Genomic DNA, 18,563 nt, shown 5'->3' on the forward strand with positions numbered 1-18,563 from the left:
AGATAATCAATTGCTATGACCTCGTGGTAGTGTGGACTTGGGGCAGCCAGGTATCCCAGAATGCATTTCAAAACACAAGCAGCACTAGTGGTGGTGTCTAAAATGTAAGTTTTATTAGGGCAGGTTGTCAACATAGAACATGTTTGTAGTGCTCTGATGTTTTCAGTCGCTAGCTTTGCTAACAGTCAGCTGACAGAGTGTACCAAGCTCACAGCCCCGGGACGTTTCTCGGTACTCAAGTATGCAAGTCTGTACCCGTGTTTTCACTAGTCTGTACTTCTGAACTTCAAACGGGAGTCCAGACTTCCCGAGAAAGCAGCCCAATCATTCTACAATTGGAAGGCAGTGTACTTGATGACATCACAACTCCAGAGATTTTACTGCCATCCCCCCTTAATTTAACTGTGATTAATATTTTCAGTTGGCAAAATTTGCTTTTACATGTTATCTGTTTATAATGTCTAATAAATGGTAAATGGCCTGTATTTGTATAGCGCTTTACTAGTCCCTAAGGAACCTAAAGCGCTTTACACATCCAGTCATCCACCCATTCACACACTGGTGATGGCAAGCTACATTGTAGCCACAGCCACCCTGGGGCGCACTGACAGAGGCGAGGCTGCCGAACACTGGCGCCACCGAGCCCTCTGACCACCACCAGTAGGCAATGGGTGAAGTGTCTTGCCCAAGGACACAACGACCGAGACTGTCCAAGCCGGGGCTCAAACCGGCAACCTTCCGATTACAAGGCGAACTCCCAACTCTTGAGCGACGATCGCCCCTAAGCTTCATACAGGTCAGCACAATCACTACATGACAGAATAACAAGTTTAATCTCTCTTAATAAAAATGGTATAGAGCTATACTGCTTCTTGAATAAAAACAAACAGGTTAGGATGCTTTTATTTTTATTTTAGTAAACACTCAAACCTACAATAGACTTGGGAAAGAAGTGAACAAATATTTAAAACATGATCATTTCTGGAGCAGCCTTCAGGATCTGCACGTATTAACCTCCCGTTTCTATTGTGTCTCAAAATGTTTGCAGCAGACAGCATAAAGCCAAATAAATAAAGGTGTCACTTACAGACACTACACCCCAGTGACGCTGATAAGCCACTTGAGTTTTTTCAGCAAAAACATGCCGAATATTGCCCACAATCATCCCTCTTTGTGAAAGCTACTTCAGTAAACCAGCATTAATAAAGTTTTTCTTTCTTTTAAGTTTTTGTTTTTGTTTTCTTTAATGTTAATAAAGATACAATGTTATGCAGAGATGTACTTATAATAATAATTTTGTAGTCAAATCTGTTTATAGTTTTCTTCTTCCTAAGCGGAGCGTAACAGAAAATAACTTCTTTTTTTTTAAGTACTTTAAAATTCATTATATACAGATAGCAGTTTAGAACAGGATTGTTTAAGCACTAAGGGGCAATAAGAAACTACAGAAAGAGGTTGACCCTAATGCAGGCTTCTACAGTTTTAATTGTTTTGGGGTTTTCTGAAGCGTTTCTGGATATAGACTTTAGCCAGATAAATGTTATGAATTAATTTAAATGAAACTTGTTTTGTTATCCTATGAGAGGAGTTTACCATTTCATTAAATAACTGAGCCACATGTGTAATATTATCAAGAAACCAGTATTCCAAAAAGAGGGATTTGTGTCTGTATAAAATGTCCTTATTGTTACACAAATTATGTTTATAGATGAGATTCCATGACAAAAAGGCCTGGTGAGGAAAAGCAAATATCTTAATTGTGATTTTATCAATGTCATAATTGCATATTGTTTAGATATCAACAATGGAGGGGAGGGGAATAACATTCTAATTGGAGTTGGGCTATTTTTGTAAATATTGTAGCGAATTCATCTTAAATGTATTATTTAAATAGCTAATATCTATAAAATGTAGACCACCTTTATCATATCCATTCATGAAAACAGGTTTTCTTAAATAATGAGTCCTATTTCTCCACACAAAGGTAAAGAGCATCTTGTCAGTGTCATTTAAAAGTTTTTTCTCCACATGGAGAGGCAGAGCTGCATATGTTAATCGTAATGTTCCCTCCACTTTGGTAATCAGAACTCTTCCTTTTAAGGAGGGATCCACTGGTTTAGTCTACTTTGAGTTTTCTGGATGATGGGTTCCAGATTTATGGATGCTCTTTTTTGTTGATCCTTGGTAATTATTATTCCTAAGTATAGCACTTCATTTTTAATTTGTATATTACAAATAGATGTACTGGAACATTCCTAATTTCACACTTGTTAATATTCAGATCTAAGCCAGAAGCTCTAGAGAAGACTTTTACAGATTCCAGAGCTGCAGAAATTTGGTTTGGTTTCTTCAGAAAAAGAGGAGTATCATCAGCCAGTTGAGTGATGATCAGATTTCTGTCCAGCAGAGAAATACTTTGAATTTTACTGGATCTAATATGGTCTGCTAAGAATTGGGCAACTCGTAAAAAGAGTTAGAAAGAGGCAAGGCATCCTTGTCGAATGCCTCTTGACAGATCAAATCTAATCTAGGACAAGTTCCACCGCTTAGTTTCACTGAGCTATTACCATTTCTTTATAGACTGTATAGACTTTATAGTTCAGAATAATCTAGAATGTCTAGTAATAGTCTTTTATTGTTTGTTATCTTTTAGGCATAAAACCTGATTGTGTTTCATCTATGAGGGAATTCAGGGCCATTTTGAGCCTCTATGCTAGAATTAGGGGGCGCCAGTTATCTAAAAGTAACAGAAAATGATTGAGAAGCACTAATCCAGTGACTGTTGAAACATTTTCCCTGTCACGTGTCCTAGAAGTCATCAAACCTGTTCTGACAAAACGTCCTACTTTGGCAAAACGGCCTACCGTAAGTAGTTTATGCACATTTCTGCTGTCACAGAGTAATTCCAGCACAAATGTAAGTAGGTATGACGGTTTGCCACTTAACTTTGCCCATCAGAGTAGGCTTGTAGCTCACATTCATAAAGCCAGGACGGTTTGCCACTTCATTTATATAAGTATGCTTGTAGGTCACATTGTCAAAGGTAGCATGGTTTGGCACGTAATTTTACCCATCAGAGTATTTTTCTAGCTCTTATTAACAAAGGTAAGATGATTTGCCACTGAATTCTAGCTGTAAAATTATGCTTCTAGCTCAGGGGTGTCAAACTCCAGGCCTCAAGGGCCGGTGTCCTGCAGGCTTTAGATCTCACCCTGGGTCAACACACCTGAATCACATGATTAGTTCATTACCAGGCCTCTGGAGAACTTAAAACATGTTGAGGAGGTCTTTTAGTCATTTAAATCAGCTGTGTTGGATTAGGACACATCTAAAACCTGCAGGACACCGGCCCTCGAGGCCTGGAGTTTGACACCCCTGCTCTAGCTCATATTAACAAAGGTAGGACGATTTGATACCTAAATATAGCTGTTAAAGTATGCTTGTACGTCACATTTACAAAGGCAATTAATTTTACCCGTCAGAGTATGTTTGTAGCTTATATTCACAAAGGTAGGACGGTTCGCCACTGAATTTCCAGTGTTGCCAACTCCTCAGTAAGGAAAATCGCTATTGGCTGTCCTAAAAGTCGCTAGAAGTCTTTTATCTGGAAATGTGCAACCTAATCCCGGTCCAGATTGCAAATGCTTAAGTACTCCTTGTGATTTTAAAACTCGAACAGGTCTTGGTGTCACTCATTTAAATGTCAGAAGTCTTCTTCCCAAACTTGATTTTGTGAAAATTTGGATGAAAGAGTTAGATACCGATATTCTTATATTATCAGAAACCTGTCTTACAAAATCGATTACTGACAAAGACATTGCAATAACAGGCTATAATCTTTTCCGTTGCGACCGCCCCAGAAAGGGTGGCGGTGTTGCAATTTATGTAAAAAGCAAATTCCATGTTACTGTCGATTCATCGTATCTGTTTGTAAACAGTCTGAACTTCTTGCGCTCAAGCTCCAACTTTTCACTTAGTGAAAAACTATCTACTTTAGATTTTAATGAAATTGTGCTGGCCGGAGATTTCACCTGGGACTGGTTGTCCTCTGCCTCACACAGTTTTAAATCCATCTGTGATTCATATAATCTCACACAACTAATTTACAGCACAACTCGTCCAAATCTTAAATGCCCAGAAAAGTCATCACTTATTGATTTATTTTTAACTAATATGCCGTATAAATATTCTCACACTGGGGTTTTCGCAAATGATATCAGTGACCACTGTGTGGTAGCTGTATTCAGACAATCAAAGCTCCCAAAATCCATCCATCCATCCATCCATCCATCCATCTTCATCCGCTTTATCCGGGGCCGGGTCGCGGGGGCAGCAGCCTAAGCAAAGAGGCCCAGACCTCCCTCTCCCCAGCCACCTCCTCCAGCTTATCCGGGGGAATACCAAGGCGTTCCCAGGCCAGCCGAGAGATATAATCTCTCCAGCGTGTCCTGGGTCTGCCCCGGGGCCTCCTCCCGGTGGGACATGCCTGGAACACCTCACCCAGGAGGTGCCCAGGGGGCATCCTTGTCAGATGCCCGAACCACCTCAGCTGGCTCCTTTCGATGTGGAGCAGCAGCTGCTCTACTCTGAGCCCCTCCCGGATGGCCGAACTTCTCACCCTATCTCTAAGGGAGAGGCCAGCCACCCTTCGGAGGAAGCTCATTTCTGCCGCTTGTATCCGCGATCTCGTTCTTTCGGTCACTACCCACAGCTCGTGGCCATAGGTGAGGGTAGGGACGTAGATCGACCGGTAAATTGAGAGCTTCGCTTTTACACTCAGCTCCCTCTTCACCACGACGGACCGGTGCAGCGTCCGCATTACTGCAGCTGCAGCCCCAATCCGTCTGTCGATCTCCGGCTCCCTTCTCCCATCACTCGCGAACAAGACCCTGAGATACTTGAACTCCTCCACTTGGGGCAGGAACTCATCCCCGACCCGGAGTGGGCACTCCACCCTTTTCTGGCTGAGAACCATGGCCTCAGATTTGGAGGTGCTGATCCTCATTCCCGCTGCTTCGCACTCGGCTGCGAACCGCTCCAGTGCGAGCTGGAGGCCCTCACCCGATGAAGCCAACAGAACCACATCATCTGCAAAAATCAGAGATGAGATTCTGACGCCACCAAAGCGAAAGCCCTCCGCCACTTGGCTGCGCCTAGAAATTCTGTCCATAAAAATTATGAACAGAACCGGAGACAAAGGGCAGCCCTGGCGGAGCCCATCACCCACCGGGAACGAGTCCGACTTACTGCCGGCAATGCGAACCAAGCTCTTGCAACGGTTGTATAGGGATTGAATGGCCCGTAGCAATGGGCCAGACCCCATATTCCCGCAACACCTCCCACAGGACACCCCGAGGGACACGGTCAAATGCCTTCTCCAAGTCCACAAAACACATGTAGACTGGTTGGGCAAACTCCCATGCACCCTCAAGTATCCTGGAGAGGATAAAGAGCTGGTCCAGTGTTCCGCGACCAGGACGCAAACCGCATTGTTCCTCCTGTATCCGAGGTTCAACTAACGGACGAACTCTCCTTTCCAGCACCCTGGCATAGACTTTCCCAGGGAGGCTGAGGAGTGTGATCCCCCTGTAGTTGGAACACACCCTCCGGTCCCCCTTCTTAAAGATGGGGACCACCACCCCGGTCTGCCAGTCCACAGGTACTGCCCCTGATCTCCACGCAACATTGCAGAGGCGTGTCAACCAGGACAGCCCTACAACGTCCAGAGCCTTCAGGAACTCGGGGCGGACCTCATCAACACCAGGGGCTCTGCCACCAAGGAGTTGTTTAACTGCCTCAGTGACCTCGCCCCCGGAAATTGGCGGGTCATTCCCCTCATCCCCAGACTCTGCTTCCTTCTCGGAAGACGTGTCAGTGGGATTAAGGAGGTCCTCGAAGTATTCCTTCCACCACCTGACAATTTTCTCAGTCGACGTCAGCAGTGCTCCCAAAATCAAGGCCACAAATAGTTTTTAAACGAGATTTTAAGCATTTCTGTGAGCAAGCTTTCTTTCATAATTTATGGGACTATAACTGGAATAGAATCTACCTGATAACTGATCTTGAGCTGGCATGGAATTATTTTTATGACACTTTTATCAAAGTTATAAATAAACATGCCCCCATGCGCAAATGTAGAGTAAAATGTAGAAACAACCCTTGGTTTTCTCCTCAGCTCTCCAGTCTACTCAAAAAAAGGGATGCTGCCTGGGCAGGCCAGAAAAACTACATCCGAAGCGGATTGGCTGATCTTTAGACAGCTCAGAAACCGTTCAACTTCCTTAATTAAAAAGGCCAAATCAGAATTCTATCTTTCAAAAACTACTAAACATTTGAACGATCCTAAAAGATTCTGGAAAATAATAAAATCTTCTTATTGGGACATAACTACAAATGAAATGCCAACTTTTGTTGTAAAACACTGCTGCACTTTAACAGAGAAATGTGACATTCTAAACTGCTTTAATGAACTTTTTGTTTCTTCAGGATCTCTATTTGATATTTATTTATATCCAGATTTAAAACAGCTTAATCAACAAGAGGCTCTCTCTGCAACCGCTCAAACTGAATCTGTGGTCCAACCCTTCAGTTTTTCTCCGCTAAATGTTTTTGAGGTCCACAGGGCTTTAAATCTGTTGGATCTAAATAAATCTGCAGGACCAGATCAACTTGATCCCTATTTTCTTAAGTTGGCTGCAGATTTTATAGCAGAACCAATAACTTACATTTTTAATCTTAGCCTCTCGAACAGTGAGATCCCTGTAATATGGAAATCTGCCTATGTTCTCCCTTTGCTGAAAGGAGGTGATCCTTCAGTTAATAACTACAGGCTCATATCTAAATTGTGTGTTCTAGCAAACGTTCTAGAAAAGTTCATTAGTGAACAACTGAAAGACTTTTTGGACAAAAATTCAGTTCTTTCCCAACATCAGTCAGGATTCAGAAAACAACACAGCACAATAACTGCTGCTGTTAAAGTGGTTAATGACATCATTGATTCAATGGACTGCAAAAAATACTGTGCTGCTCTTTTTCTTGACTTGTCAAAGGCTTTTGATACAGTTGACCATGCTATTTTATTAAATAGACTACACAATATTGGTCTATCTGTAAATGCTGTAAGTTGGTTTTCAAATTACTTGTCAGCAAGAAAACAGTGTGTCCATGCTGCTGGGTCTTCTTCCTCTTTTCTCCCAGTATCCAAAGGAGTTCCACAGGGCTCCATATTAGGGCCATTGCTATTTTCTCTTTACATAAACAACCTTTGTGATAATTTGTCAAATGCAGCATTTCATCTTTATGCAGATGATACAATTATTTATTGTTTATCCCCTTCAGTAGAACAAACCCTGCAATTTCTGCAGTCTGCCTTTGATGTAGTTCAGTCCCATTTAACTCAACTTAAGTTGGTGTTAAATCCAGAGAAATCCAAGTTCATGTTATTCTCAAATGGCAAAGAATTGTAAGCTACGTCTCCTAAGATTAAAAGAATTCAAGGAACTGAAATTGAAATGGTCACATCTTACAAGTATCTAGGGGATCATTATAGATCAGAATTTGTCATTTAAAACTCACATTCAAAGGCTTGTGTCGAAGTTAAAACTAAAACTAGGTTACTTTTTTAGAAATCAATCCTGTTTCTCCCTCCAAGTGAGAAAACACTTGATTCATGCAACTTTTTTTACCTTTATTGGATTATGGTGACCTGCTTTTTATGAATGCACCTACCCACTACCTAAAGAGGTTGGATACTGTGTACCATTGTGCTTTACGTTTTATTACTGGCTATGGAAATCGTGTACATCATTGTTCTTTGTATGCTGCTGCTAAATGTCCATCTTTACATATTCACAGACTCTCCCATTGGTTGATCTTTATCTATAAATCTCTCCTTGGGCTGGTTCCATCTTATTTATCTGTTTATATGTATAAAAACCACAACCAATACAGCCTTTGTTCTCACAATATCATACAATTGATTGTCGCAAAAATCAGAACAGAATTGGGGAAAAAGTCTTTTTAATACGCTGCCCCTGCTTCCTGGAATAATCTGCAGAAGGAACTGAAATGATCAGAATTGGTTACCTTGGGAGAGTTTAAGTCTGTCTTAAAGGAACGAGAGAATAACTCTTTCACTCAGTGTGATTGTTTTTAATGTAATTTGATCTGTTATTGTAGATTTTACACATGTTGGTATGAGATATTGTATTTGTTTTAAATGTTATATACTTATGTGGTATGTGTATTTTGACTTTTGTTGCCATGATGCCAGGTCTCACTTGAAAATGAGATTTTTAATCTCAATGAGATTTTTACCTGGATAAATAAAGGACTAATAATAATAAAAATGACATCATCGCCTAATTTGCATAATTGGTCATGCTGATGTAATTGTAACCTACGCTGTTGGAGAGGGTTAGGGTTACTTTAGGGTTACTTTATGTCTCTTCCACATCGTGGAACATTTGTCGCTAGTCGCTCTTTAGAAAAAAAGTCGCTAAGGGGGTCTGAAAACTCGCTAAATATAGTGACAAAGTTGCTAAGTTGGCAACACTGTGAATTTCGTGTTGTGCGCATGCGTAGAAACAACGGGTAGGATGGTTTGTCAGGTGGGATGGATTCTCAGAACACCGGAAGTGAGCGTGAAGACGAAGCGGCCACGGGCAAGATGGCACGGAGCGTACTGTGTACATGCCTCGGTGTGCTTCAGCTAGGCAGGAAAACCGCGCTGCTGTCCGGTGCTCGTTTCTACTCGCAGAGCGAAGCGGAGCCGCTGACACTGAAGCAGCAAAGCGACGGAATAAGGTGCAGCTAGTTACCGTATCTGGTCCCTTATACAGATGCACAACAATTATGGAGCAAGACTTTCACAACAGCAGTTTGTTGTAGTGATCCGTACAGTGCCTCAGTTTGTGTGTCAGACCAACACGTACACACAAAGTACACTCGGGATGAATATTACGTCAGTGAAAAGCGGTTAAAATGTCTGCTATTCTGAATTGGAAACAATGGGGAACATGTTTTCAGGTTACTGGTTTAATTTAAATGCACAAAAGCTCGAAATCTGAATTTCATGAGCAACAACGTGAACATTATACTGTCTGTCTGTCCAGACCATTTTTTTCTGTTTTTCTCCTGTCTTCACCCACTATGATGTCAACACAAAATGAAGTTTTTACATTATGTTTTCATGTATTAAGGAAAAGAAGTTCTCCAAACGTATCTGGTCCTGTGTGAAAATGTATTTGTGTCCTAAACCTAATAACTGGTTGTGCCACCATTGGTGCAGTGACTTTGTTTCTCAGCTGTTTCTTTAGATCATGGTCATCAGGCTCTATTTAAGTGATTTCTCCATTCAGCAGGTCTGCTGCTATTCAGACCTTTCTCTAAAATTATAATTTATTTGATTATCTGAAACATTTAAGTGTGACAAATGTTCAAAAATTAAGAAATCAGGAAAAGGGCAAATATCTATTTACGACACTCTACCTCATCACCTTCAGCGAAATCAAAGATGGGAAATCAAAGAAAGGAAAAAAGGTGGCAGACGCCTATATTACAGAATCATTTTAAAGATGATTTCTGTAACCATGGTGAAAATTGTTCTGAAATATGTTAAAGAAATATATTTTTAAAAAAAATTTCTTCTTGTCTTCAGGAGAATAATACTAAACAACCCCAAGAAGAGGAATGCTTTGTCTCTGTCCATGCTCGAGTCTCTCCGAGAGAACATCTTAGCTGATGTTGACAGCGAGGATCTCAGAGTTGTCATCCTATCAGGTTGGTGTTTGTCTATTACGCGTGTGACAGAGAGAAAGCCAAATGCCAGTCTGACCTTGTTATGTGTATTTCAGCCAAAGGTCCAGTGTTTTCCTCTGGACACGACCTGAAGGAGCTGACATCTGCTCAGGGTCGAGAATATCACACAAAGGTGTTTCATACCTGCTCAGAGGTCAGTTAGTGTTTCTCTGTCTTCTTGTCTTGTCATTCACTGAGACGTTTATTGATAATTTTGTGAATTAAAATGTAATGAATCATGCCATGCATATTGAAACGACTGCAAAATAAAAACAGATGTTTTCAGACAGTTTATGTGACCAAAAAGCCAAATTTGCTTAATTTAAAATAACATGAAAAAGAGACAAACTTTATATATAAGGTGGACTTTGTTATCAAAACCACTGATTGCCCTGTCAAAGATCGATCTATCCACCTCAGCTTCTTTGGTTTGTTTGTTTTGTGTTTTTACTGTGACTGCAGCTTACATGCTGACAAATCACTGTACTGTTTGCTTTGTTACAGACACTCAGGTACAGTTCTGGTCACAAGTTTCCGTCCATTCATCGTGGGCATGAATGTCATGGTTATTTTGAGCTTTGAGCTGAATTTCGCAACTTGTGTAAATCCATTATTCTCCTTAGAACAATTCAAAGAAATCACTAAAAGTCCCAAATGATGGAAACATCAGATCTCCACATAAATATAAATATGAAGGAAAAACGTTTTAAATATTATGATTTGCGCCCTGTGCTGCAGGTGATGACGCTGATACAAGACATACCTGTTCCAGTGATCGCCATGGTGAACGGTGTTGCCACAGCAGCCGGATGCCAGCTTGTTGCCAGTTGTGACATCGCTGTGGTGACGGAGAAGTCCACCTTTGCTACTCCGGGTGTCAGCGTGGGTCTGTTCTGCTCGACGCCGGCGGTGGCCATTGGCAGAGCGGTGCCGAGGAAGGTGAGGCGCTCCTCCAATTATTTTTGGTTTTATAGTTTCATTCGATGGAAACTTTTAGATTTTCTTCTTGTTAGGACTTAGAAAAGTTCGTTATTCACATGACATTATGCGAAAGATCAAGATAAAATCAGAAATGATCATAAACCGAAGTCATTTAAAAAACGTCTGCTTTTTAAAGGCTGTTTTTTGTTTATTCTCATTAATAATCAATTTTAACATTTTTGTTTTGTGTTTTGAAGGTTTGAGTAATTACAGTCACTACGAGTAAATTAAAGGTACACGAGGTCCTTTTTTAAATCTTTATTTACACCCTGTCTTAGCTTGGTCTATAAATGAACATCATGAAAATTATTCAACAGAAAAGTTCTCAGTTAAACCCTGTTTTCTATGAGGCACTCATGAAAAACAGGACGCTGTTCTCTGGAGTTTATCAATCTGTCTGTCATTCAGCTCTGAATCACTTGAAGTCAATATCACTTTTGGATTTTGATTCTTCTAAGAGGACACGTGTTCAGAACATGTTGTCTCTCTTTGGATCTACTCAATTGTGAACAAACATCCTTAGTATTCTAGTATTTAGCTCTAATCAATACACACCTTCCTTTCCTTCTTTTAAACAGGTTGCTATGGAGATGTTGTTCACAGGAACTCCCATCTCAGCCCATGATGCTTTGCTCCACGGTCTGGTCAGTAAAGTGGTGCCGGAGGAGCAGTTGGAAGAGGAAACATTAGCCATCGCCCAGCGTATCTGTAAAGCTAGCCGACCTGTTGTAGCCCTCGGAAAGGCCACTTTCCAAAGGTGAGAATTTACAGTGTGTAAACTCACAGACGGTTTCCATGGCAATAATTTCATAGGAATTAGTGATGGGATTTCCGGCTCTTTTTAGAGAACCGGCTCTTTCGGTTCAGCTCACTAATAAGAGCCGGCTCTTTCGGCTCCCAACCGGCTCTTCAGGTTGTTTTGTTGCTTTAATTAATTTATTATTAACAATAATATGAAATTATGCACAAAAGGAATTACTAACGTAAAAAAAGAAGTTTTATTTATATATGTTTCTATATAAATATATACTGTGGCCCCTACAGACAAAGCACGTACAAACTCCAAAACACATTGCTGACCTTTCAAAACAGAGCTACCTAGATCACATTACACAATTGAAAGCATATGTATATTGTTTGTGTATTTATACACAAGCACTCATATATATTCAAATAATTAAAAAAATGTTCATTTACCTGTTACTACCACACACCAAATCCGGTCGTACGTGTTTTGTCTTTAGGGGCCACCGTAAATATACTTTTATTTATTCACTCCACATAAAATGTAATAAATAAATCATAATACAAAAACCAACTATCTACATTTTAACTTTTAACTATTTAAATTTTCAGCTTTTTCCTTTTAAACAAATTTAAAGTGAAACAACACAAAACACTGCAAACCACAACACAATTAAATATAAATTAAAATATGTGGTGTTTGTTTCTGTATGTTTCCTTCCTAAGACAAATGGCTCAAGGTCGCGATGCTGCGTATGCCACCGCATCAAAGGTGATGGTCGACAACCTGGCTCTCAGAGACGGGCAGGAGGGGATCCGCGCCTTCATAGAGAAACGCAAACCAGTGTGGAGCCATAAAGCAGAAAAAGCCCACGACTGACTGAGTTTTAGCAATGAATGAGTTTTATACAATGATCATGTGATTAATATTGACAGGAACACATGATTAGCACTCACTGGTGAGTTGAGTAATTACCACCAGCCTTCAGTGAATGTGTCGGCTGTGCTGTTTCATGTTCTCTGAGGATTTCCTCCTGTTCACCATAGCTAAAGATGATGATGATCCATTGTGTGCCTTAAATGCTGCTGTGAGAGCAATGAGAAGGAAATACACTGTTGACTAAGATGGTGGATAAAAAAATTGACGTAATAGATAAATGCTGCTTTCTGTCCAATTTTAGATGGATTAAATGAGGTTAAGAATGGAAAGAGAATCTTAATGTTGAGATGAGCTACATCTAAGCTCTGTTTGCTAGACTGTAAATCCTAAACAGAAGCTAAAGTTTGGATCTTTGAGCAAAATTACTTTTTTTTTCAGATCTTGGTTTAATTAGTTCTGGATTTGTAATTAAGTAGAAGATTATAAAAATTAATAGTCTTGACACAAAACTATAATATTATAATTCAATAAGCTTGTTGAAATACAACACTCTACTTCAGTAGCTTATAGAGGTATGAAATGTTGCCAGTATTTCAGTAAAAAATTAATAACAACATAACTACAACATAAATCTAAAAAATGAAGTATTTTTAGGGATTTTCTTTGTCCTGTTACACATAATCCTCACAATGACTGACGTTAGTCCATCACCTTTTATTGTGCCAGCTTTTTGTTAAGTGGTGTTTGTGTTAGTTTCTGTTGTTTTGGTTAAAAGTGTGCATTAAAATTAAAACTCTCATATGGATTTATTTACGCAAAATTTAAATCAAAGTGGCTAAAATGAAAACCTTGTTCACAAATTCAATGTGAGGCGTCATTGACACAGAGAGCAGAGCAAGACGTTATCAGAGTCCAGATTCGCTCATCATTCTTGTTTTCTTTGCTGCTACGCACACAGCAAAATCAGCAGTCTTTCACACCTTGGCTCGTGTGATTAGGTAGAGGATAATTAGGGGGTCCATTGTCCGTCTTGGGGGGACCCTAGAACTGAAGAAGCTTCTCGGATGAGAGGTGAAACGTCTTCAAGCATCTTAAAGAAGTCCAGACGCTTTTTTTCCCCAAGCTCCTTAGACTACGCTGACCTGGATGACTGAGAACCTTCACAAACAACAAGTTACAATCCAAAAAAAGGGAATTATATATTTCATATGCATTCTAATTCTGAGTTTATTTATCAATTAACTAGAGTAAAATATGCATACTTAAATGTATAAATAATGCTCTTTATGGCGTAATTTAGCCTGTAGTGTTAATCTCATATAACACTACCCAGTGTTGGTCAGTGTTAAATCCTGACTCAATTTAGAGTCAATTTAACTCTGGAATTTCAACTCTTGTGAAAGAGTAAATTTAACATGGTGAAAGAATGTCCGGAGTGTAGCATTGTCCGAAATTATTCAGGTTTAGAGTATAAAGGAAAACGGGGGGAAAAGTTCATGGTTATAAAAGTGGTTAAAATATATAAAGTTGATAAAAGGTTTAAAAATCATATGCTTGGTTACCAAGGTACTTCATTTACAGTTGTAAGAGTTCAATGAATAAAAGGATTTCATGATTTAGAGTTAATTTATATGCTGTGTCCAAATTCAGGGAAGGGTGCTCCGAAGAATCCTACCTACGTGACGTAGGTAGGATTCTTTGAACAGCCGAGTAGGATGGGCTTGAGAAGCTGGCCTTCGTTCAAGTCTGCCCTTTATTCCACACATTTCTGGTCGTTCACACCACAGCACGAAAACTGAAAAATGGACCAATAAATGATGCTCAGTGTGTTGTGTACTGTTTTAATTTCCGAGGAGCTACAAAACCGGTATAAACGTCGCTGGTATGTTTGGTACCTTAGGCTCATCAGAGCCAGTCATATCGAGGTAAAATAATCTACCCTAAACTACACGCATTTAGGAATTACATAGCTAGTTTAACGGATAAGTCCTTATTTTTTTTATTTTTTTTTTTTACTTAGACCTGGTTTAATTCTGGTATAGAACCAGTCGAATATTTGTATATCCAACTGCAGCTGTCAGACCATAGCAGGGGTCACCAGCCTTTTTAAAACTGAGAGCTAGATAAAATTGTAAACAGCTTGGTTCATCTCCAAAAGTTGATTCTGTTCATCTGGACGTAGCGTTTTGTGGGAGAAACGTTTCGTCACTCATCCAAGTGACTTCTTCAGTTTCAGCTGACTGCAGGTTTCCCCAATCTTATAAACAGTGCATTTGCATAATGACTGAAACCAGCCCACTCAGGGAACAATGGGCTGGGAGGTCAGTTCCTTAATCATAATTATGCAAATTCTCATGACCATTGATCAACAACCACTGACCAAAACCCAGAGGGTTTACTTTCCTGGATAATTGAGAATGCATCAAGAAAGCTGGTTCATCTTTAGTTATCTGATAATAACAATTCTATCTTGATAAGCTGTCTTATCACAGGTTAATTTTTCAAAAATATTAATGATTTAAGAAAGGAAAGGGCTACATGTCAACATCCAACTCTTTATTTCTATTAATGTCTTACTTCGTTCCTACCTGATTGACATGTTTAGGAATTATGAGTGATTGGCACACTGTAGTGGTAAAAGTTGCTACCAATCAAATTAGGACATCGTAAAGTTAAAACAAAACACAACTGACTGTTTTATATTATATCTAATATATATTATGTAATATATATATGTGCCACCAGGGACTCCTTTAGGACCATCGCATTCAGTTTCAGAGTCGGTGTGTCCACGGTGTGCCAGATCACCCCCCAGGTAGCAACGACCATCTGGGACTGTCTAGTGGGCGACTTCATGGCTGTACTTTCAACTGAAGACTGGCGGTCCATCGCAGAGGGATTCCAGGAGCACTGGAACTTCCCTCTCTGCTGTGGAGCTCTGGATGGGAAGCACGTCCAGATGAAGGCACCCCCCCAACTCAGGATCCATGTTCCACAAATACAAGGGAACTTTTTCAATTGTTCTCCTTGCATTTGTGGATGCAGGGTATCGCTTCCGCGTCATTGATGTTGGGGGATATGGAAGGTATTCTGGCCAACTCCACCTTTGGTCAGGCTCTTTGGGCTGGGACTCTCCATCTGTCTCCTGACCAGCCTCTACCTGGTGGAGAAGACCGTGGAGCCCATCCCCATGTCTTTGTGGCTGATGAAGCGTTCCCGCTGCGGCGGGAGATCATGAGGCCTTTCCCTGGACGCCTCCTCCCATTAGAGAAGAGGATCTTCAACTATCGCCTCTCCAGGGCCCAGCTGGTAGTGGAGTGTGCCTTCGGTAACCTCTCCTCACAGTGGAGGTTGTATCGGCGTTACATGGAGCTCCGTCCTGAAGTTGCGGAGAAGTGTGTGAAGGCGACGTGTGTAGATGGTTTTTGTATTTTATAGTTTATTTATTACATTTCATGTGGAGTGAATAAATAAAAGTATATTTACGGTGGCCCCTAGAAACAAAGCACGTACAAACTCCAATCTTCTGTGTTACCTGGATTTACATCAGTGTAAGGGACTCAACAAAAAACAAAGTGTGCAGGTGTGTTTTTAATAACGTTACAGAAACTACAAAATGACAAATAAATACTTTAAAGTTACACTTCTTTCACCATCTAGGTCACCAGCAAGCCATTTAAGACAAGTGTCAGGGTTAATATTAGGTTACCATGCACCTCTTTACCTAATTATCGGTTTATTAAATATTGACTGCATTTTTGTGCATTGCAAAATGAAACGCAGATGACAGAAGAGGTGAAAAAGTAAAAACTTGTAGTTTTAACAGGTTCTAGCTTTGGCAGCCAAAATTTTTTAGCCTTGTTCATCAGCGCACATGGCATTTTACAACGAACCGTCCACTGTTACAGAGATCTTCAGTGCCACTATCTTTATTGGGACGTCACACCAGGTGCTAATGTATGGAAACAGCCTGTCAGTGAAGCTGTGTGTGAAGGTGTGTATGTGTGTGTCTGTGTCAGAGTCATAAAATGACAGCTCTCCTCTGTCAAAGTCCAGCTGAAGTCTGATTCTCTTCGGGTTCCTCGTCACTTGCACGTCTGACCCCGGGTCTAATGGCGACAGTATTTTGTATTCACCACCACAGAACATCAGCCTCCACAGTGCAGGCCAAATGACTCCTTTCCTCTGAAATGAGTCTGTTAACACTCCCAGCACGAAGGCCGTATTGTCCCCAACCTCCACCTCCCAGCTGTGAGAGCCCGAGTCAAAGCCCTCGGAGCTGACAACGGAGAAGAAGTGATCAATCCTCTCTGGATTGTCAGGAAGCTCCTGGGTTTGCTCTCCCTGCCTCACACTGGTCAGATCTTCAGACAGGATTACGCCTGGATGAGCAGTGTTTGGATCCAGGATCACAGGACAGTAGGAAACCATCTCCTTCATCTTGACCCACACATTGAAGCTTAGGTTGCCCACATGCTGGGCCACATCTACCTGTGCTCCCGAGGCAAGCTCTGCATCATCAGGAAGAGGTTGCTGCTGAACTCGTTCCACTGCAGCTCTGTAGTTCTGCAGAAATGAGACATTACCAGCTCTCAGCTCATTTTCTGTATCTTTAATGGTGCGGTAAAGTGCTGTTATCTCTCTGCTCAGAGCCCCAATCTTCTCCTTCATCACTTGACTCTTCTGCTCCTCTTCCTCCCTCAGTGCAACCAACCTGGCTGCCTCCTCCTCTTCTAGAAACTGGTGAAGCTTCTGAAAGTGCTCCTTAATGCTCCTCGCTGTGCTTTCAGCCTGAGCTCTAATATGCTCTGCGGTTTGATCACATTTCCCTTTAACCTCACGGATGGCCCTCATTTTCTTTTTCAGGGGTTTTAATGAATCCTCAAGTTTTTTCTTGTGGTCCTGAGATGCTTCATCAACAGACTGGAAACGGTGGTTTCTGTGAGCTTCTTGATCTGTGCAGTATCTGCACAGTAGCAGCTGCTCATCCACACAGAAGATGCTGAGTTTCTCAGAGTGCAGACTGCAGACGGGCTCAGAGGCTCGCTCCTGTAAGAAAGCCTCACAACGCTTCTTCAGCTCAAAATAAACAGGTGGACACTCCTTTGAAGACTTCCTCTTGCAGACCGGACACCCCAAATCATTTTTGTTTGCCCAGTATTTCTGTAAACAGTCATTACAGAAGCTGTGCTTACATGACAGGATGACTGGATCTTTAAATATATCTTTGCAGACGGGACACGACAGATCTTCCTGTAATTTAGACGCCATGTTGCAGTTAGTTCCTCTCTATACTGTCAAGTTACTTTCACTTTCCTTACGAGCCTCCTAGCAGCAGGTACAGTACATTGCCAATGACAGTATTCACAGTATTCCCTGTGGTACTATTGCAGTCTTTCCTCACTGGGAAGTCTTGAATTTTGCGATAAAGTGTCGTCTTTCATCCGTGCATCCTCAGCAGAGAGAAAAACAAGTTGCTTCCTCATTTCAAAAGAGGGCAGGGCTTCCTGACCCTTCCTGTTACTGGCCAGATAAGAAATGGTTGAGTGGCAGTCAAAGAAGGAAGCTGAGAAGCTGAAGTCTGTATGTAGTATTTAATGTTTATGTGACACATAAATAGAGATTTCTGACATACATGTAAAAATACTATCAGTTGATTTGTTTTTCTTCCAAAATATTTGTAAATTAAGATCTTTGGCTCAGTGGTTTGAGTTTTGGGGATCTTTAGGTTTTCTCTACTCTTGTATTTATTTTTATTATGGTTCTATATTTCGTATATCTTCTTGTTTTCATGCTTTCTTCAGGTTCGTTCTGTGTTTTGGGGATTTATGTTCCCATAGCTCCACAGCCTTGTGTTTATGTTTAACTTCTGTTTATGGTTTTATTGAATCTGGGACTTTGGTTTCTTCACTGCTTTATGTTAATTATAAGTTTGTTGTCCATCTACTGCCTCTGTCTGGCCTCAGTATTAGTTATTTATTTTGATAGTCTCCTGTCTTGTGTGCTCTGGGTTTTCTTCTGCTTCTCTATCTCAGTCAGTTACGACACATGCTGCGTGCTCGGTCTCTTGCATTTAGATCAGGCAATGAGATAGAGTACAAAGCTGCGAAGTATGGACTGAGGAAAGCCATTACAGCGGCTAAGAGGCAGTACAGAGAGA

At 40.9% G+C, this 18,563-nt stretch overlaps 2 protein-coding genes across 2 annotated transcripts; one reads left to right on the forward strand and one right to left on the reverse strand.

Annotated features, from left to right (window-relative positions):
* The first annotated feature begins 8,585 nt into the window (after positions 1–8,585).
* On the forward strand, positions 8,586–13,208 carry echdc3 (enoyl CoA hydratase domain containing 3). Its single transcript, XM_085437095.1, has 6 exons — positions 8,586–8,805; positions 9,659–9,780; positions 9,855–9,952; positions 10,537–10,737; positions 11,358–11,536; positions 12,250–13,208. Exons 1-6 carry the CDS (start codon positions 8,615–8,617, stop codon positions 12,401–12,403), a joined length of 945 nt encoding a protein of 314 aa, XP_085293221.1. The 5' UTR covers positions 8,586–8,614; the 3' UTR covers positions 12,404–13,208.
* A 2,773-nt stretch (positions 13,209–15,981) lies between these two features.
* Positions 15,982–17,890, reverse strand: LOC146689391 (zinc-binding protein A33-like). Its single transcript, XM_085437433.1, has one exon. It carries the CDS (start codon positions 17,672–17,674, stop codon positions 16,286–16,288), a length of 1,389 nt encoding a protein of 462 aa, XP_085293559.1. The 5' UTR covers positions 17,675–17,890; the 3' UTR covers positions 15,982–16,285.
* Positions 17,891–18,563: the final 673 nt, after the last annotated feature.

This window comes from Copadichromis virginalis, linkage group LG17 (assembly GCF_057382275.1).
Source record: "Copadichromis virginalis isolate Kocher_CV1m ecotype Utaka linkage group LG17, C_Virginalis_male_GT1.1, whole genome shotgun sequence".
Taxonomy (NCBI): domain Eukaryota; kingdom Metazoa; phylum Chordata; class Actinopteri; order Cichliformes; family Cichlidae; genus Copadichromis; species Copadichromis virginalis.